We start from the raw sequence: 13,726 nt of genomic DNA on the forward strand, positions 1-13,726 counted from the left end.
AAGATCATGAAATGTGGTTTAAAATAGTTAGATGAAGAAAGTGTCACAGAGCAGGACACTAATGACAATGCTCAAAATGTCATGTCAGTTACTCACATAACCATGTAAATGTTTATTTAAAAAAAAAAAAAAAAAAAAATCAGTGAAAACAAATTTGGTCAGAATATGTACATATGTAAATATATGTAAAAATAAATAAATAAACATACCTTTTAAAGTGTAGATCTTGGCAGATATTTTGCAGATTAATTGCTCATATTTTCACTCTTTGTGAGTTTGTTGCATCTTTATATCTTCAGGTTTTTAATTCCTTCCCCAGATTATTCTTGAGAAAAAGTGAAAAGCTCAGTGCTTTGACAAGCACTGTTTCTGCTATCCTTTAAACAAAGTAAGCCTCAAAGACTCAAATAGACACAAAGTAACATTTTTCATTGCTCTCCGATGTGTAAGTAATTTTAAAATAAAAGTCGTTACATTATTTCAAAATAAAAGCCATTGAATTGGCTTGTCTTGCAGAGTTTATTAAATTTTCGCTTTGTTATGAGGTCTGCACGGGCATATTTGAGCCCAGGGCGGCCGCCTATATCACCTGTAGGACGGGGCGGTACTTGCGCAGCAGCGGGCTGGCCCAAATCACCCAGCGGCCCACCGAGTAAAAGCCCGGTGCTCCAGTACGCCCCTGGTATCACTAGTATTAAATCAAAAGAATTTCCATTCTCCACAGTACTGTCAAGTAAGAGAAATAAACACTTTCATAAACTATTAATTTTGAGGACAATAAATAGACTGATAGCCTTATTGTTGTATAATTGTATAAAAATAGAGAGATATCTGTTAAAGCCTTAAGGTACCTTTTTTTCTAAAAGGTGATTATTATTTGTATTGTGTGTGTATATATAAATATTTAAATATTATTGTTTTGTAAATGTGCATAGTGGACTCAGGGCAACCTTTACAAACAGATGACAGATATGGGTCACTTCTACACAGCATGGATCTTATTTTTATTTTGCTATACTTCCTCTTGCTTAAGATAAGTCCACAGTATCTAATAATATTCTGCTGCATCCCGCTGCTTTTTGTGATAATATACATATCACATATATAATGTTTCCTGTACCATTACATAACAGTTTTTTTGTTTGTTCTGGTCAATGCATTATCATACGTTGTTAGTTTTACTGCTTATCTGATACTGAACTGGCATCTTTATTTATATTGAAAATATGGCATCTCTGTAGGTCAGACAGCACTACATATTGCCATAGAGCGCCGTTGCAAACAGTATGTGGAGCTGCTGGTGGAGAAAGGGGCAGATGTGCATGCACAGGCCAGGGGCAGATTCTTCCAACCCAGAGAGGAGGGAGGATATTTCTACTTTGGTAAGTTTTGTTTATACTGTTTTTTATTTTTGTTTTTGTTTTTTTGTTTAAAAGTGAATAAATGTAAATTTAATAAAGCGTTTTTATAAAAACCTGTTCCCTTACATGGTTCGTTAGCTGAGACCTTTGTCTATAAAAATATCCATTTTAAATTCATTTATTATTAAAAAATAAAAACTCAGATTTAAAACATGTTTTGTCCCTTATCTCAAGAATCAGTGTGTGGTACTTTTAGCATGGTACTGTTTACCATGTACCATGTTATTTATTTACATGGTACTCCAAGGTACAATACGTCACAGAATATCATGATACCAGTGGTAGACCGATATATCGGTTTTACCGATTAATCACTGTTATCCATCAATAGTTGCTTTGTGGAACCATTGTTATCGGCAAAAATCTATTGATAGATAGATTTTCATCATTTTGTCATTTCAAAATATGAGTCTCGGGTGTGTTTCAGGCTTTTTTATACTTAAAAGTCCTGCGTTATGCACCAAAGCTTTTTTTTTTCTGGTTACTTTGGGGATTTTGGTTGAACATTAAAATGGATCTGGAATATTATTCATTTAGGACTCTTTGTCTGTGCCCAGCATAGTAAGGAAAGAATAAGAAACTTTTTTTTACATTATATCAGTCCATTTTAAAAACAATCGGCTGATTAATCGGTTATCGGCCTTTCCACCACCTTAGTTATCGTATAGGTGAAATACACGATTGGTACTACCATGACACTTGTCCAAAAAACACGGGATTACTGCGGTACTGTGTCCAAATAACCTGGTGGTTCCATGGTACATTTTGGTACTTTTTTGTTTGTGAAAGTCAGGACCTTTTTTTACATGTAGTGTAGCTCTTACTCTGGATACATTGCTGTATCTTGTTAAAAATATATTGGTACATGACATGGCTGATCGATAATGAATATTTTCTTTCAGGATATTGTTTAGGATATGATTTTATGCTTCAGTGGTAGTGGTATCAAAAGCACATCCAGTCCACTCTGTTCTTTTACATGCTTATTACATGCATATGCTCTGTTATGAGCCATCTGTTCCAATGATATGAGGCTAACCTCATTACAAGCTGGAGCCTTTCATCCCAAAGTGGCTCGGTTCCTATTGTGTGGAAAGCCCCCTTTTCCTGTTTTCAGTTACTTGCTCCCTTGCTAAGAAATTAAAGAGATTGAAGCGATTTCCTAAAGAGCTTGACCTCCAGTGCTTCTCAGTGAGGCAGTTAGGAGTCGGACATAGCTTTGCCAATGAATAAGCAATATGAGGTTACATGACATTTGGAACCCCAACAGTATCCATGGTAACATGAGGTGATTTTCTTTTCTTTTCCTAAACTCACTCCCTTGTGCTTTGGTTGGCATAAGTGAGGACCATTAGACAGTTTCTGTATTCATGAAATGTTCAGCTGTGAGCAAAATGGTTTATGGAGCTTTGAAGAAAATCAACAAGACATTATGTCACAAATAAAATAAGTGTGGCTGTATTAAGGATGTAAGAGAGTGAAAGGGCCCTCTGTGTTTGCAATGGAAAATACATATAAGGCCTATTTAACTTTTGGAGGCCCCATGAAGACTTGACATTTCCTCTTCATCTGCCTGACATAATTCTGCCCCCTGGTGAAGAGATTGTGCTACTACAGCTCAAATTCAGTTAAAAATACATTCTCTGAAAAACCTAAATATCTTATGCTGTGTTGCTTCTAAAACAAGATCAATCAAACTGATCTTGTTTTAAGGATTTTTAGATATTTTTACAGGAAAACAATACAAAAATTATTATCAAGAATACGATTTTTGCCCTAAAAGGTCAAACTAGGTCTTACTAGAAAAAAAGAAATTAAGATCAAACGTGAATTTTCTTGATAAATAAAATATGATCGTGCCTGGCAACATGTGCATGTAAAGTGGTTAGAAATGCATTTTAGCTTAGCCTAAAGCTGACAATTTACATGCAAAGTAATCTCTTCAGTAATCAAAATACTTGTTGAATGTAACTGTATTCTAATTACCAATGATTTAAACTGTAACTGTAGTGGACTACAGTTACTTATGTTTTGTATTTTAAATACGTAATCCCGTTACATGTATTCCGTTACTCCCCAACCCTGTATGTATGTGTATATATAGGCATATATAGCTGGACATCTTTGACCATTTGGATGCATTTCTGGCGATCTGCCCCTCAGTGCACCTATTTGTGTGTCATGTTTCACTGTGCGATGTGCGGCTATTATGCTTGTGAATCAGTCATAATACGATTCAAGCTTTGCAAAGGAACGTTTATTGAGGAATGGGGAAGTTAAAAACACTTAGACTTGAATACAAAACCGTGAGTAAACGGTTTCATTAATTAATATTTCATATGTCATGACTGTTTGATAGTTTATGGTGCTGATGTGCTGGAGTGAACAGTATGCAGTGTTGATGCAATGTGTTGGATGTACGTTATGTGAAAACCCTGAAATTTTGTGTTATGAAGTTGTGGAGCTTGTTCAATCTCTTCCAACTGCGTGTCAAATATGGCTGTATTTGAGGGGAAGCACGATGTTAGCCAATCAGAACAGTGGGCATTTACATTAAAAGTCTTAAAGGGGACGCTGAGGCCAAAACCAAGTGTTTCAGACAGAGGGCCACAGACAGGGTGGAAAATGATAATTTATCACTAAACTATGACTGTTTTGGTGTCAAAAACTTTACTGACATTATCAGTGGACCTCAGTCAAGATAATGAAATGATAAAATAATAGCATTTCATGACCCCTTTAAAACCTACCCTACATTTTCTTTTCCTTGTTCAGTGTTCACTTTTACTAAGAAATATGTCACATAACAGAGTTAAAATTGGTTGCAAGTGCTATTTTATGTTGATATAAAAGTTCTTGTATAATTGTTTTCAATTAGTTTATCTTTCCACAAATGGAATCATACATCAGTGGTTCACAATCAGTGGTTCTCCCCAATTTGGAATGCCCAATGTGCTCTAAGTCCTCGTGGTGGCATAGTGACTCGCCTCAATCTGGGTGGCGGAGGACGAATCTCAGTTGCCTCCGCGTCTGAGACGTTCAAGCCACGCTTCTTATCACATGGTTTGTTGAGTGCGTTACCTTGGAGACGTAGGCTTCATGCTATTCTCAGCGGCATCCACGCACAACTCACCACATGCCCCACCGAGAGCGAGAACCACACATTATAGCAACCACAAGGAGGTTACCCCATGTGACTCTACCCTCCCTAGCAACCGGGCCAATTTGGTTGTTTAGGAGACCTGGCTGTAGTCACAACAATTACACATTTAAATTCAAAAAGGGAATTTGAATTCTTTTTTAACTTTTCTAAAATTTTAAACAAACTTAAAATCTCAAAACAAGACCTCTGCTTTGTAGCTGATTGAAAGGTGCAAAACTATTTTAATATAATCTGAGGATGACAGAATAGGATTATCTTTTCTGGTGCCCTGCCAGAAGTCCCCATCTCTCTTTTATTCACCTGCAAATAATTTTCATTTGAATTAGACACGGCTGTCAGTGTTTAATCCCCCCTGATCTGAGCATGAAGGGAGTCATTTGCTGCGGAGCTTTCCGGTGACGTGAGCACAAACCTGAGAGCACTGACAACTAGTGTGATTTTAGCAGTCACACTAACCATTCTCTGAGTGCATGCAAATCAATGAAAGGGAAGCGTTTCTATAAGAAGTGACATGAAAATAATCTGTCACCCCTGGCAACAGCTCACTCTCTAGTCTCTGTTTGGTTTTCCTGTTTGAAAGGGGTTCTCATAAGACAAGCACTAATTGAGCACCGGATCCCAATAGTGACATTTAGATCAAAGCATAATTCGTTCCGCAAGCCCTATGAAATACTGTTTGACTTTTAATGGGTAATTGTTTTTCCTCATAGTACTATTTGGTTAGGTAACTGTGGAAATTGATGAAAAAATATGTATCTGTTTAATAGCTGGGCTGAGATCTTAAAGAACAATGCCTGCTTAAAACACCACCATAGCTGGTCACCAGCATTTGTTGTGTTTTGGATGCTGGTGTCCTCACCAGGCTTATTAACTTGCTAAAAGAAGAAAGCTAGATTGCACTATTGTAAAACAGCATTTGTATTACTCCCATGCTACAAAAAAAAAAAAAACAAACTCAGAAAATTTTATTTTTTCTTTGTCCACATTGTAGACATGCTGGCAATGATTAACCAGTTAGACCAGCACCAAACCAGCACTAACCAGCCTAAACATAAACTACAAGTATTGTTCCTCAGAGTTTACCTGCACCGACAGTCTTATGTTGTTGTTGTTGTTTTGTCATTGGTCAGGTGAGCTGCCCCTCTCACTCGCAGCTTGTACCAACCAACCAGACATGGTACATTACCTGACTGAGAATGGCTACAAGACGGCAGATTTGCGAAGACAGGACTCCCGGGGAAACACAGTGCTGCATGCCCTGGTTCATATTGCAGACAACACTCGGGACAACACACGTTTTGTCACTAAAATGTATGACTTACTGCTTACTAAATGTGCCAAACTCTACCCAGACTGCAACCTGGAGAATGTGCTCAATAATGATGGCATGTCCCCTCTTATGATGGCCGCCAAGCTTGGGAAAATCGGGGTAGGAGCCTGGTTTCTATGAGCCTGTATCTTTATTGCATTCTACTTTAAAAACTCTTTTTGGGAGAGTGTGACAGGAAGTGGAAATACATTGATGGCAGATAAGTCAAAGTAAACTAAAGTAAACTGTTTTTCCTCATCTTTAGGTGTTCCAGCACATCATCCGGAGAGAGATCAAAGATGAGGAAGCTCGTCATCTCTCCCGGAAGTTTAAGGACTGGGCCTATGGACCCGTGTACTCCAACCTCTATGATCTGTCCTCCCTGGATACCTGCGGAGAAGAAGTCTCTGTTCTGGAGATTCTTGTCTATAACAGCCGGATTGAGGTGAAAAGAGAAGAGAAAATGTGAAACATAGAAAGTTTGCTGTACAGTATGTAGAAGGTTTGCTACACTTTGTGTTATCACACATAAAACGTGGTATTACACAAAAAGTGGTGGGTGCTACAGTGCTATATACTTTTCCATTGCTGTGTAGAGATAAAGCTCAGGGCTGGTAACAACCCCATAAGGAGCGAGCCTTGGGCAATCAATTACAGGGGATTGCCCCTATAAGAAGTATACTGGAAGTTGCTTAGATAAAAGGCTCTGCTAAATGACTACTTACAAATATGTTCAAGTAGTTGTGAATGTATAGAAGGAATTAATGGAAATCATACATATACTACAAACACATCAATAAATCAAAAAACTGTTCTCAAGTTCTACATTGTTTGAATGAACAATGACGTAAAGGAGAGCATGGCTGCCTCAGTGTTGTAAACTCTCTAAACTCTATCTTTTCTAACCTCAGAATCGCCATGAGATGCTGGCAGTGGAACCCATTAATGAGCTGCTGAGGGCCAAGTGGCAGAAGTTTGCTGCTGTGACCTTCTACATCAGTGTGTTTTCCTACCTTTTTACCATGGTCGTCTTCACTCTTGTGGCTTACTATCGCCCATCGGTGGGAAAAGTGAGTACAGTGAATATGGGTGTGCATGTTTATCGTATGAATACTATGGCTGAAATTAATGTTGGTGTAAGCTGTTCTTTTCAGCAAGGGTGGAAGAGATTCTGGGAATACACTGGTCTCTAAGCTTTTTGTGATTTCACAGCCCCCTTACTCCTACAATACAACAGAAGACAAGCTGCGTTTGGCAGGAGAGATAATAACCGTGGCCTCTGGAGTCTTTTTCTTTGTAACAAACGTAAGATATACATACAGTACATTACACAATCCCTTAATATTTGTAATATAGTCTTTTTCATTTAGAAGAGCACACTCTCCTCTTAGCTAGCTGAAAGAACACCAGTATAGGTTCCCTGTATCCTTGCACCCAAGTTCACTCTAACATACTTTTTGTTTTCTTGTGGTTGTCCTGTCTTCTCACTTTAGCTTGCACAAAATATCTTTTAGCAGAGTGTCTTGGTCTTCTCCCTGATCTAGATTAAGGACCTTTTCCTGAAGAAGTGCCCGGGGGTAAATTCCTTATTTATTGATGGATCCTTTCAACTCCTCTAGTAAGACACCCTAACCCGTTCTTTGTGTCTTCCTTTACTGTCTATGTCTTCCCCTAAGGCGATTTTCTCCCTCTTTTAATTGAACTGTATAATTAATTCCACAACCCCTTTCTTGGAATGTGTTAATAGTTAATCTCTTTGCATAAAAACAGCACTTTCTAAGCAAAGATGACTGCAGTTCACCGATATGTTTATGTTAATTATAATTAATATATGGCATTGCTAAACCGCCACAGCATTTTACATTTAAAAAGCAAATCTAACATATTGAAACAGTCTTACTTAGTAAGAATCAAAGTTGAACCCAGTGAAACACTTTTATACCGACTTTTGTGTAAGAACATAATAAAGCCACCACAGACCACAGTATGTTTACTCATCTACAGTATAGTGAGCTGATGATCATTTATCAGCGGTCAGCAGTATTTTTTTTAATCTCCCTTTCTCCCAGTTTGGAATGCCCAATTCCCATTACTTAGTAGGTCATCGTGGTGGTGCGGTTGCTCACCTCAATCCGGGTGGCGGAGGACAAGTCTCAGTTGCCTCCACTTCTGAGACCGTTAATCCGCGCATCTTATCACGTAGCTCGTTGTGCATGACACCGCAGAGACTCCGCATGTGGAGGCTCATGCTGTACTCCGCGATCCACGCACAACTTACCATGCGCCCCATTGAGAGGAGGTTACCCCATGTGACTCTACCCTTCCTAGCAACCAGGTCAATTTGGTTGCTTAGGAGACCTGGCTGGAGTCACTTAGCACGCCCTGGATTTGAACTCGTGACTCCAGGGGTGGTAGTCAGCGTCAATACTCGCTGAGCTACCCAGGTCCCCAGCGGTCAACAGTATTAACTGTATCAAATGGACACCTTATGAAGTACTGAATGAAAAATACATTCCCTGGTGGCTTTTCTGTTGTTTGCATAGCTTCATCTACTCTGTGTTGGTGCTGGTGGCTGCAGCGCTGTACTTGTCAGGAATTGAGGCCTACGTGTCTGTGATGGTGTTTGCTCTAGCACTAGGTTGGATGAACACCCTCTATTTCACCAGAGGCCTTAAACTCACTGGAACCTACAGCATCATGATTCAGAAGGTATGAAAAGACCAGGTTGGGGACCAGTTCCATTTAATTTGTCTGTTTTAGATGTTGAACTGAAATTGTCATTGATATGTTTTCAAACAGTGATTTTAGTTAGAACCTACAAAATTAAAAATGCCATTCCCAAGTCTGGATTTCTTATTTTTAGCTATACAGTATATACCAATAGACTACTCTTATGTTAATGTTAACCTTCTTTAAATAGCATAGACTACTCCTGACCTGAGAGCGGCCATACATTTGTGCATGTTAGCTTTTTGTTTCTACCAATAGATTACTCCTATGCTATTTTTAAATAATACTTTTTTTTCCAACCATATTGTCAAATTCAACCAGTTACTGTATCCATTAAATTGCCATTGTTATAATCACAAATTGATTTGTTTTTGCCATTCAAATGATCTTGTAATAGTTTCTCTAGAGGCAGTTTCCACTGACAGAAAATTGTGTAATTCAATGACTGAAAACATTCAGTGGTACATCTGATATTATATGTTATTCTCTTGAACTAGTGTATTGAAATACACTTCTGCTTGTTAAGTTCAACAGAATGTCAGCTTAGCTGACCATAATAAGCTGCCGTCTGCAGTAATGACAACATCCATGAGAGTGTAGTGTACAATATATTTATTAACTGCTGCTGGGAACTACATAACTCTTGAAATAGCTTGCCTATTTGCTTTCCTCTCATATTGTCAGTGTAACTGAAAGATTGTCATATGCACTCTATTTGGTTATTTTGTTCAGATTCTAATCAAAGATTTGTTCCGGTTCTTGCTGGTGTATGTGCTCTTCATGATTGGCTATGCATCAGGTATTTTGTACAGTTTTAATTTCTATTCATGCCTTCATCCAATTAACAACCAGAGTTTGTCTGCTATACACTGAACAGACATTGTTATTGCTTTCATGAAAAGGTCAAACATGTGCAACATGTAGTCAAATTGACAGAACTGCATGGGTGGTAGTGGGAAAATTCTTATTAATTAGTGACTGACCGTTTCAACTTGCATTCGGCAACAGCACTAGTTTCACTGCTGACCATCTGTCCTGATGAGGAGACATGCAAGGATGCGTGCCCCAAATATCCAGAATGCCGAGATACGAACACCTTCAGTGAATTCCTGTTGGACCTGTTTAAGCTGACCATAGGCATAGGAGAGCTGGACGACATGCTCAAAGGCGCACAGTACCCCGCCGTCTTCCTCATTCTCCTAGTCACCTATATTATTCTTACCTTCGTCCTGTTACTCAACATGTTAATCGCTTTGATGGGGGAGACAGTGGGACAAGTGTCAAAAGAGAGCAAGGAGATCTGGAAACTACAGGTGAGTGGTATAATAAAAGGTTGACTGTTGTGGTCTGTAGTAAAGATGAAAAATATAGTATTAAAATGAATTGGTCACTTAAAGGATTAGTTCACACTAAATTGAAAATGTTGTTATCATTTGCCCACCCCCATGCCATTCCAACCCTGTATTATTTTCTTTCTTCTGTAAAACACAAAAATTACATTAGGCAGAATGTCCATGCTCCATTTCCCATGCAATAAAAGTGGATGTTTTCATACTGCCAAGCTCTAAAAAATACAAAAAGCACCATATACTGATCGACAAAATCTTTATAGCAGTTACAAATTCCTGAAATCTCCAACCCCCTTTGTCACTTCCCTTTTGTTTGCTTCAGTGGGCAACAACTATCCTTGACATTGAGCGTTTCTTCCCTGTGTGTCTGCGGAGGTCCTTCCGTGTTGGAGAGATTGTGACTGTGGGCAAGAACTTGGATGGAACGCCAGACAAACGTTGGTGCTTCAGGTACTGCATAGCTACAACCTCTGCTTTTACAATTACAGCCAAACATATTCAAGTCATTTTTCCCAGAGTTATGGCATTCTTTCTTCATGCTCTAGAGTTGACGAGGTGAAGTGGTCCCACTGGAATCAAAATCTGGGGATCATAAATGAGGATCCTGGCCAGAAAGACCATTACGAACACACGCAGGGAGTGCGAGGTCTTCGAAGAGGTTTGTATGATACACATACGCTCATAAATGAACAGACTTACAAAATCTAACAAATGCAATATCTTTCCATTGCACCAACAGATCGCTGGTCCACGGTTGTCCCAAGAGTGGTTGAACTGAATAGGGGCTCCAGAGACCATGTTCTAGAGATGGAGCCTCTCACGGTTAGACACAGACACAAGTCTGAAAGCTAAAGCAGGACTATAGAGGGCCACAAACCCTTGAAACAATTTTTATAGAGGAATTATGTATTTTATTTAAGATGTCAGAATTTCTAGAGTTTTTAAATAAATATCTATATCATGAGTTTTAAAAGTTTCCTATTATTTTTGATGATAGTGATGATCAGTTTTACATGTATATTTGGGCCCATGAGACACTCAGGGACACTTTTGTTTTGTAAATCTGAAATGTGACAGGGATGTGTTAAAATAATCCAGTATTGTATTTTCATGGAGTGCAATAAATATTTTTAAACAGAGCTTTTTTTTAATTAGAATTGTGCAGGAAAACACGGAACACTCCACAGTTATCTGGCCTGGGTGTCAGACTTTTAGCGTTTGTCTGCTCTGTTGCTTTCTACTGACAAATCAAACGAAGAGCTAAAAGGTTCGGTTTTAATCAGTAATCATGCCAAATTACCTAAGTTTAATGTGCCGTGTGATAGTCATCAGTGTGATCTTTATAATTTGGTTAAAATATTATTTTAGGTTATATGGCCCACCCATAATGGCGAAGACAAAAGTGGTGTTTTTTTATTTGACCTTGATTTGGCTTTGTTTTGTAATAAAGGTCATATGGAAAGCAGATGCGGCACCCACACCAGGAATGCGCACAATGCCAGACTTCAGTAATATGCTATTTTCACCTCAGTATGCTGGCAGTAGTGTGACACTGGATTTAATTAGTGTGATGCTTGTAATGAAAGTGAACCATTTTCCACTGTAATTTAGAGTAGCCCATACAAAGGGACAAAACACCAAATTTTGTAGGAAAACTACCTTAACCTTCATTTTCTGTTCTGTATGTATACAGTTTAAGTCTGAAGTTTACATACATTTAGGTTGAAGTCATTAAAACTAATTTTTTAACCACTCCACAGATTTAATATTAGCAAACTGTAGTTTTGACAAGTAATTTAGGACATCTACTTTGTGTATGACATGAGTAATTTTTCCAACAATTGTTTACAGACAGATTGTTTCACTTTTAATTGACTATATCACAATTCCAGTGGGTCAGAAGTTTACATATACCAAGTTAACTGTGCCTTTAAGCAGCTTGGAAAATTCCAGAAAATGATGTCAAGTGGGCCTTTAGACAATTAGCCAATTAGCTTCTGATAGGAGGTGTACTGAATTGGAGGTGTACCTGTGGATGTATTTCGCCTACCTTCAAACTCTGCCTCTTTGCTTGACATCATGGGAAAATCAAAAGAATCAGCCAAGACCTCAGGGAAAAAAAAAAAACTGTGGACCTCCACAAGTCTGGTTCATCCTTGGGAGCAATTTCCAAATGCCTGAAGGTACCATGTTCATCTGTACAAACAATAGTACGCAAGTATAAACGCCATTGGACCGCTCAGGAAGGAGACACATTCTGTCTCCTAGAGATGAATGTAGTTCAGTGCGAAAAGTGCAAATCAATCCCAGAACAACAGCAAAGGACCTTGTGCAGATGCTGGAGGAAACAGGTAGACAAGTATCTATATCCACAGTAAAACAATTCCTATATCGACATAACCTGAAAGGCTGCTCAGCAAGGAAGAAGTCACTGCTCCAAAACCACCATAAAAAAGCCAGACTACAGTTTGCAAGTTGCCAACGCATCTGAGACTGTCAATCCGTGCATCTTATCACATGGCTTGTTGAGCACATTACTGAAGAGATGTAGCGCATGTGGAGGCTTCACACTATTCTCCGCAGCATCCATGCACAACTCACCACATGCCCCACCAAGAGCGAGAATCACACATTATAATGACCATGAGGAGGTTACCCCATGTACCCTCCCTAGCAACCAGGCCAATTTGGTTGCTTAGGAGACCTGGCTGGAGTCACTCAGCTCAACCTGGATTTGAAATTATGACTCCAGGTGTGGTAGTCAGCGTCTTTGCTTGCTGAGCTACCCAGGCATTTCACATTCTTAAAATGAAGTAGTGATCCTAACTGACCTAAGACAGTGAATTTTTTCTACAATTAAATGTTAGGAATTGTTAAAAACTGAGTTTAAATGTATTTGGCTAAGGTGTATGTAAACTTCTTACTTCAACTGTATGTATATACATTGTATTATTGTGTGTGTATATATATATATATATATATATATATATATATATATATATATATGTGTAAAAAAAAAATATATATATATATATATATAAAGTGCAAAAGGCATTGTCTGGGTGCTGTAAGTTAGTGCAAATACTTGATAAAGTAGTTCTGCCTTTTTTAAAGAAACTGACCATTTGAATGCTTTAGTACTTTTTTTTTATTTTTCTTTTTTTTATGCTGTTTGTTGCTTTTTGGTGTCCACAAAGTGTGATTTAGCACTTTGTATTGGACTGGAATATGGCTCTAGATCTTGTTTTTGTTCACAGGCCTTTTCCCACACATTCCATTTAAAATATTCTTTATATTTTATCAGATATTTTTTACACTAAAAGTAATACATACTGTAGATTAGGTATAAGAGGATTGTATAGAAATAGTAATATATTCTTTATAGCTAAATTTATCTTGCCCTTATGGTAGGATGTTGGAGATGCTGTTGATGAGACAGCTTTTATATCACAGACTGGATGTACTGACAACATAATTTTTTTTTTTTTTTTTTAAATAAAGAATTGAGATAAATATACCCTTCCATTCTTAACCATCAGCTTTGTCTTATTTTCAAAAAGAATTATACTTATTTATTGTTTGTATTTTTAATTAATCTCCTTAGTTTTTTAATGGAATCATTTTTTTTAAGCCAACAGTATGTAATGGTAAAAATTTTAATTCTTCAGACAGCACCTTTATGAAACCACATAACCCCACCAGTATTGTAATGGTATGTAGTTTACTGATTCAGACTTTTTTAGGTAGTCTCTTA

At 37.9% G+C, this 13,726-nt stretch overlaps 1 protein-coding gene across 2 annotated transcripts in view; it reads left to right on the plus strand.

The window, feature by feature from the left end:
* LOC127434669 (transient receptor potential cation channel subfamily V member 4-like) overlaps positions 1–13,483 on the plus strand; it is a 31,487-nt gene extending 18,004 nt beyond the window's left edge. For both annotated transcript variants that reach the window (XM_051687564.1, XM_051687573.1), the window contains exons 6-17: positions 1,242–1,382; positions 5,715–6,013; positions 6,159–6,338; positions 6,805–6,963; positions 7,106–7,198; positions 7,438–7,511; positions 8,437–8,602; positions 9,356–9,422; positions 9,632–9,936; positions 10,295–10,422; positions 10,518–10,630; positions 10,712–13,483. In XM_051687564.1, the coding sequence (XP_051543524.1) occupies positions 1,242–1,382; positions 5,715–6,013; positions 6,159–6,338; positions 6,805–6,963; positions 7,106–7,198; positions 7,438–7,511; positions 8,437–8,602; positions 9,356–9,422; positions 9,632–9,936; positions 10,295–10,422; positions 10,518–10,630; positions 10,712–10,824 (1,838 nt within the window). In that variant the 3' untranslated portion in view covers positions 10,825–13,483. The remainder of the gene's footprint in view (positions 1–1,241; positions 1,383–5,714; positions 6,014–6,158; positions 6,339–6,804; positions 6,964–7,105; positions 7,199–7,437; positions 7,512–8,436; positions 8,603–9,355; positions 9,423–9,631; positions 9,937–10,294; positions 10,423–10,517; positions 10,631–10,711) is intronic.
* Positions 13,484–13,726: the final 243 nt, after the last annotated feature.

Source organism: Myxocyprinus asiaticus, chromosome 4 (assembly GCF_019703515.2).
Source record: "Myxocyprinus asiaticus isolate MX2 ecotype Aquarium Trade chromosome 4, UBuf_Myxa_2, whole genome shotgun sequence".
Lineage (NCBI taxonomy): Eukaryota > Metazoa > Chordata > Actinopteri > Cypriniformes > Catostomidae > Myxocyprinus > Myxocyprinus asiaticus.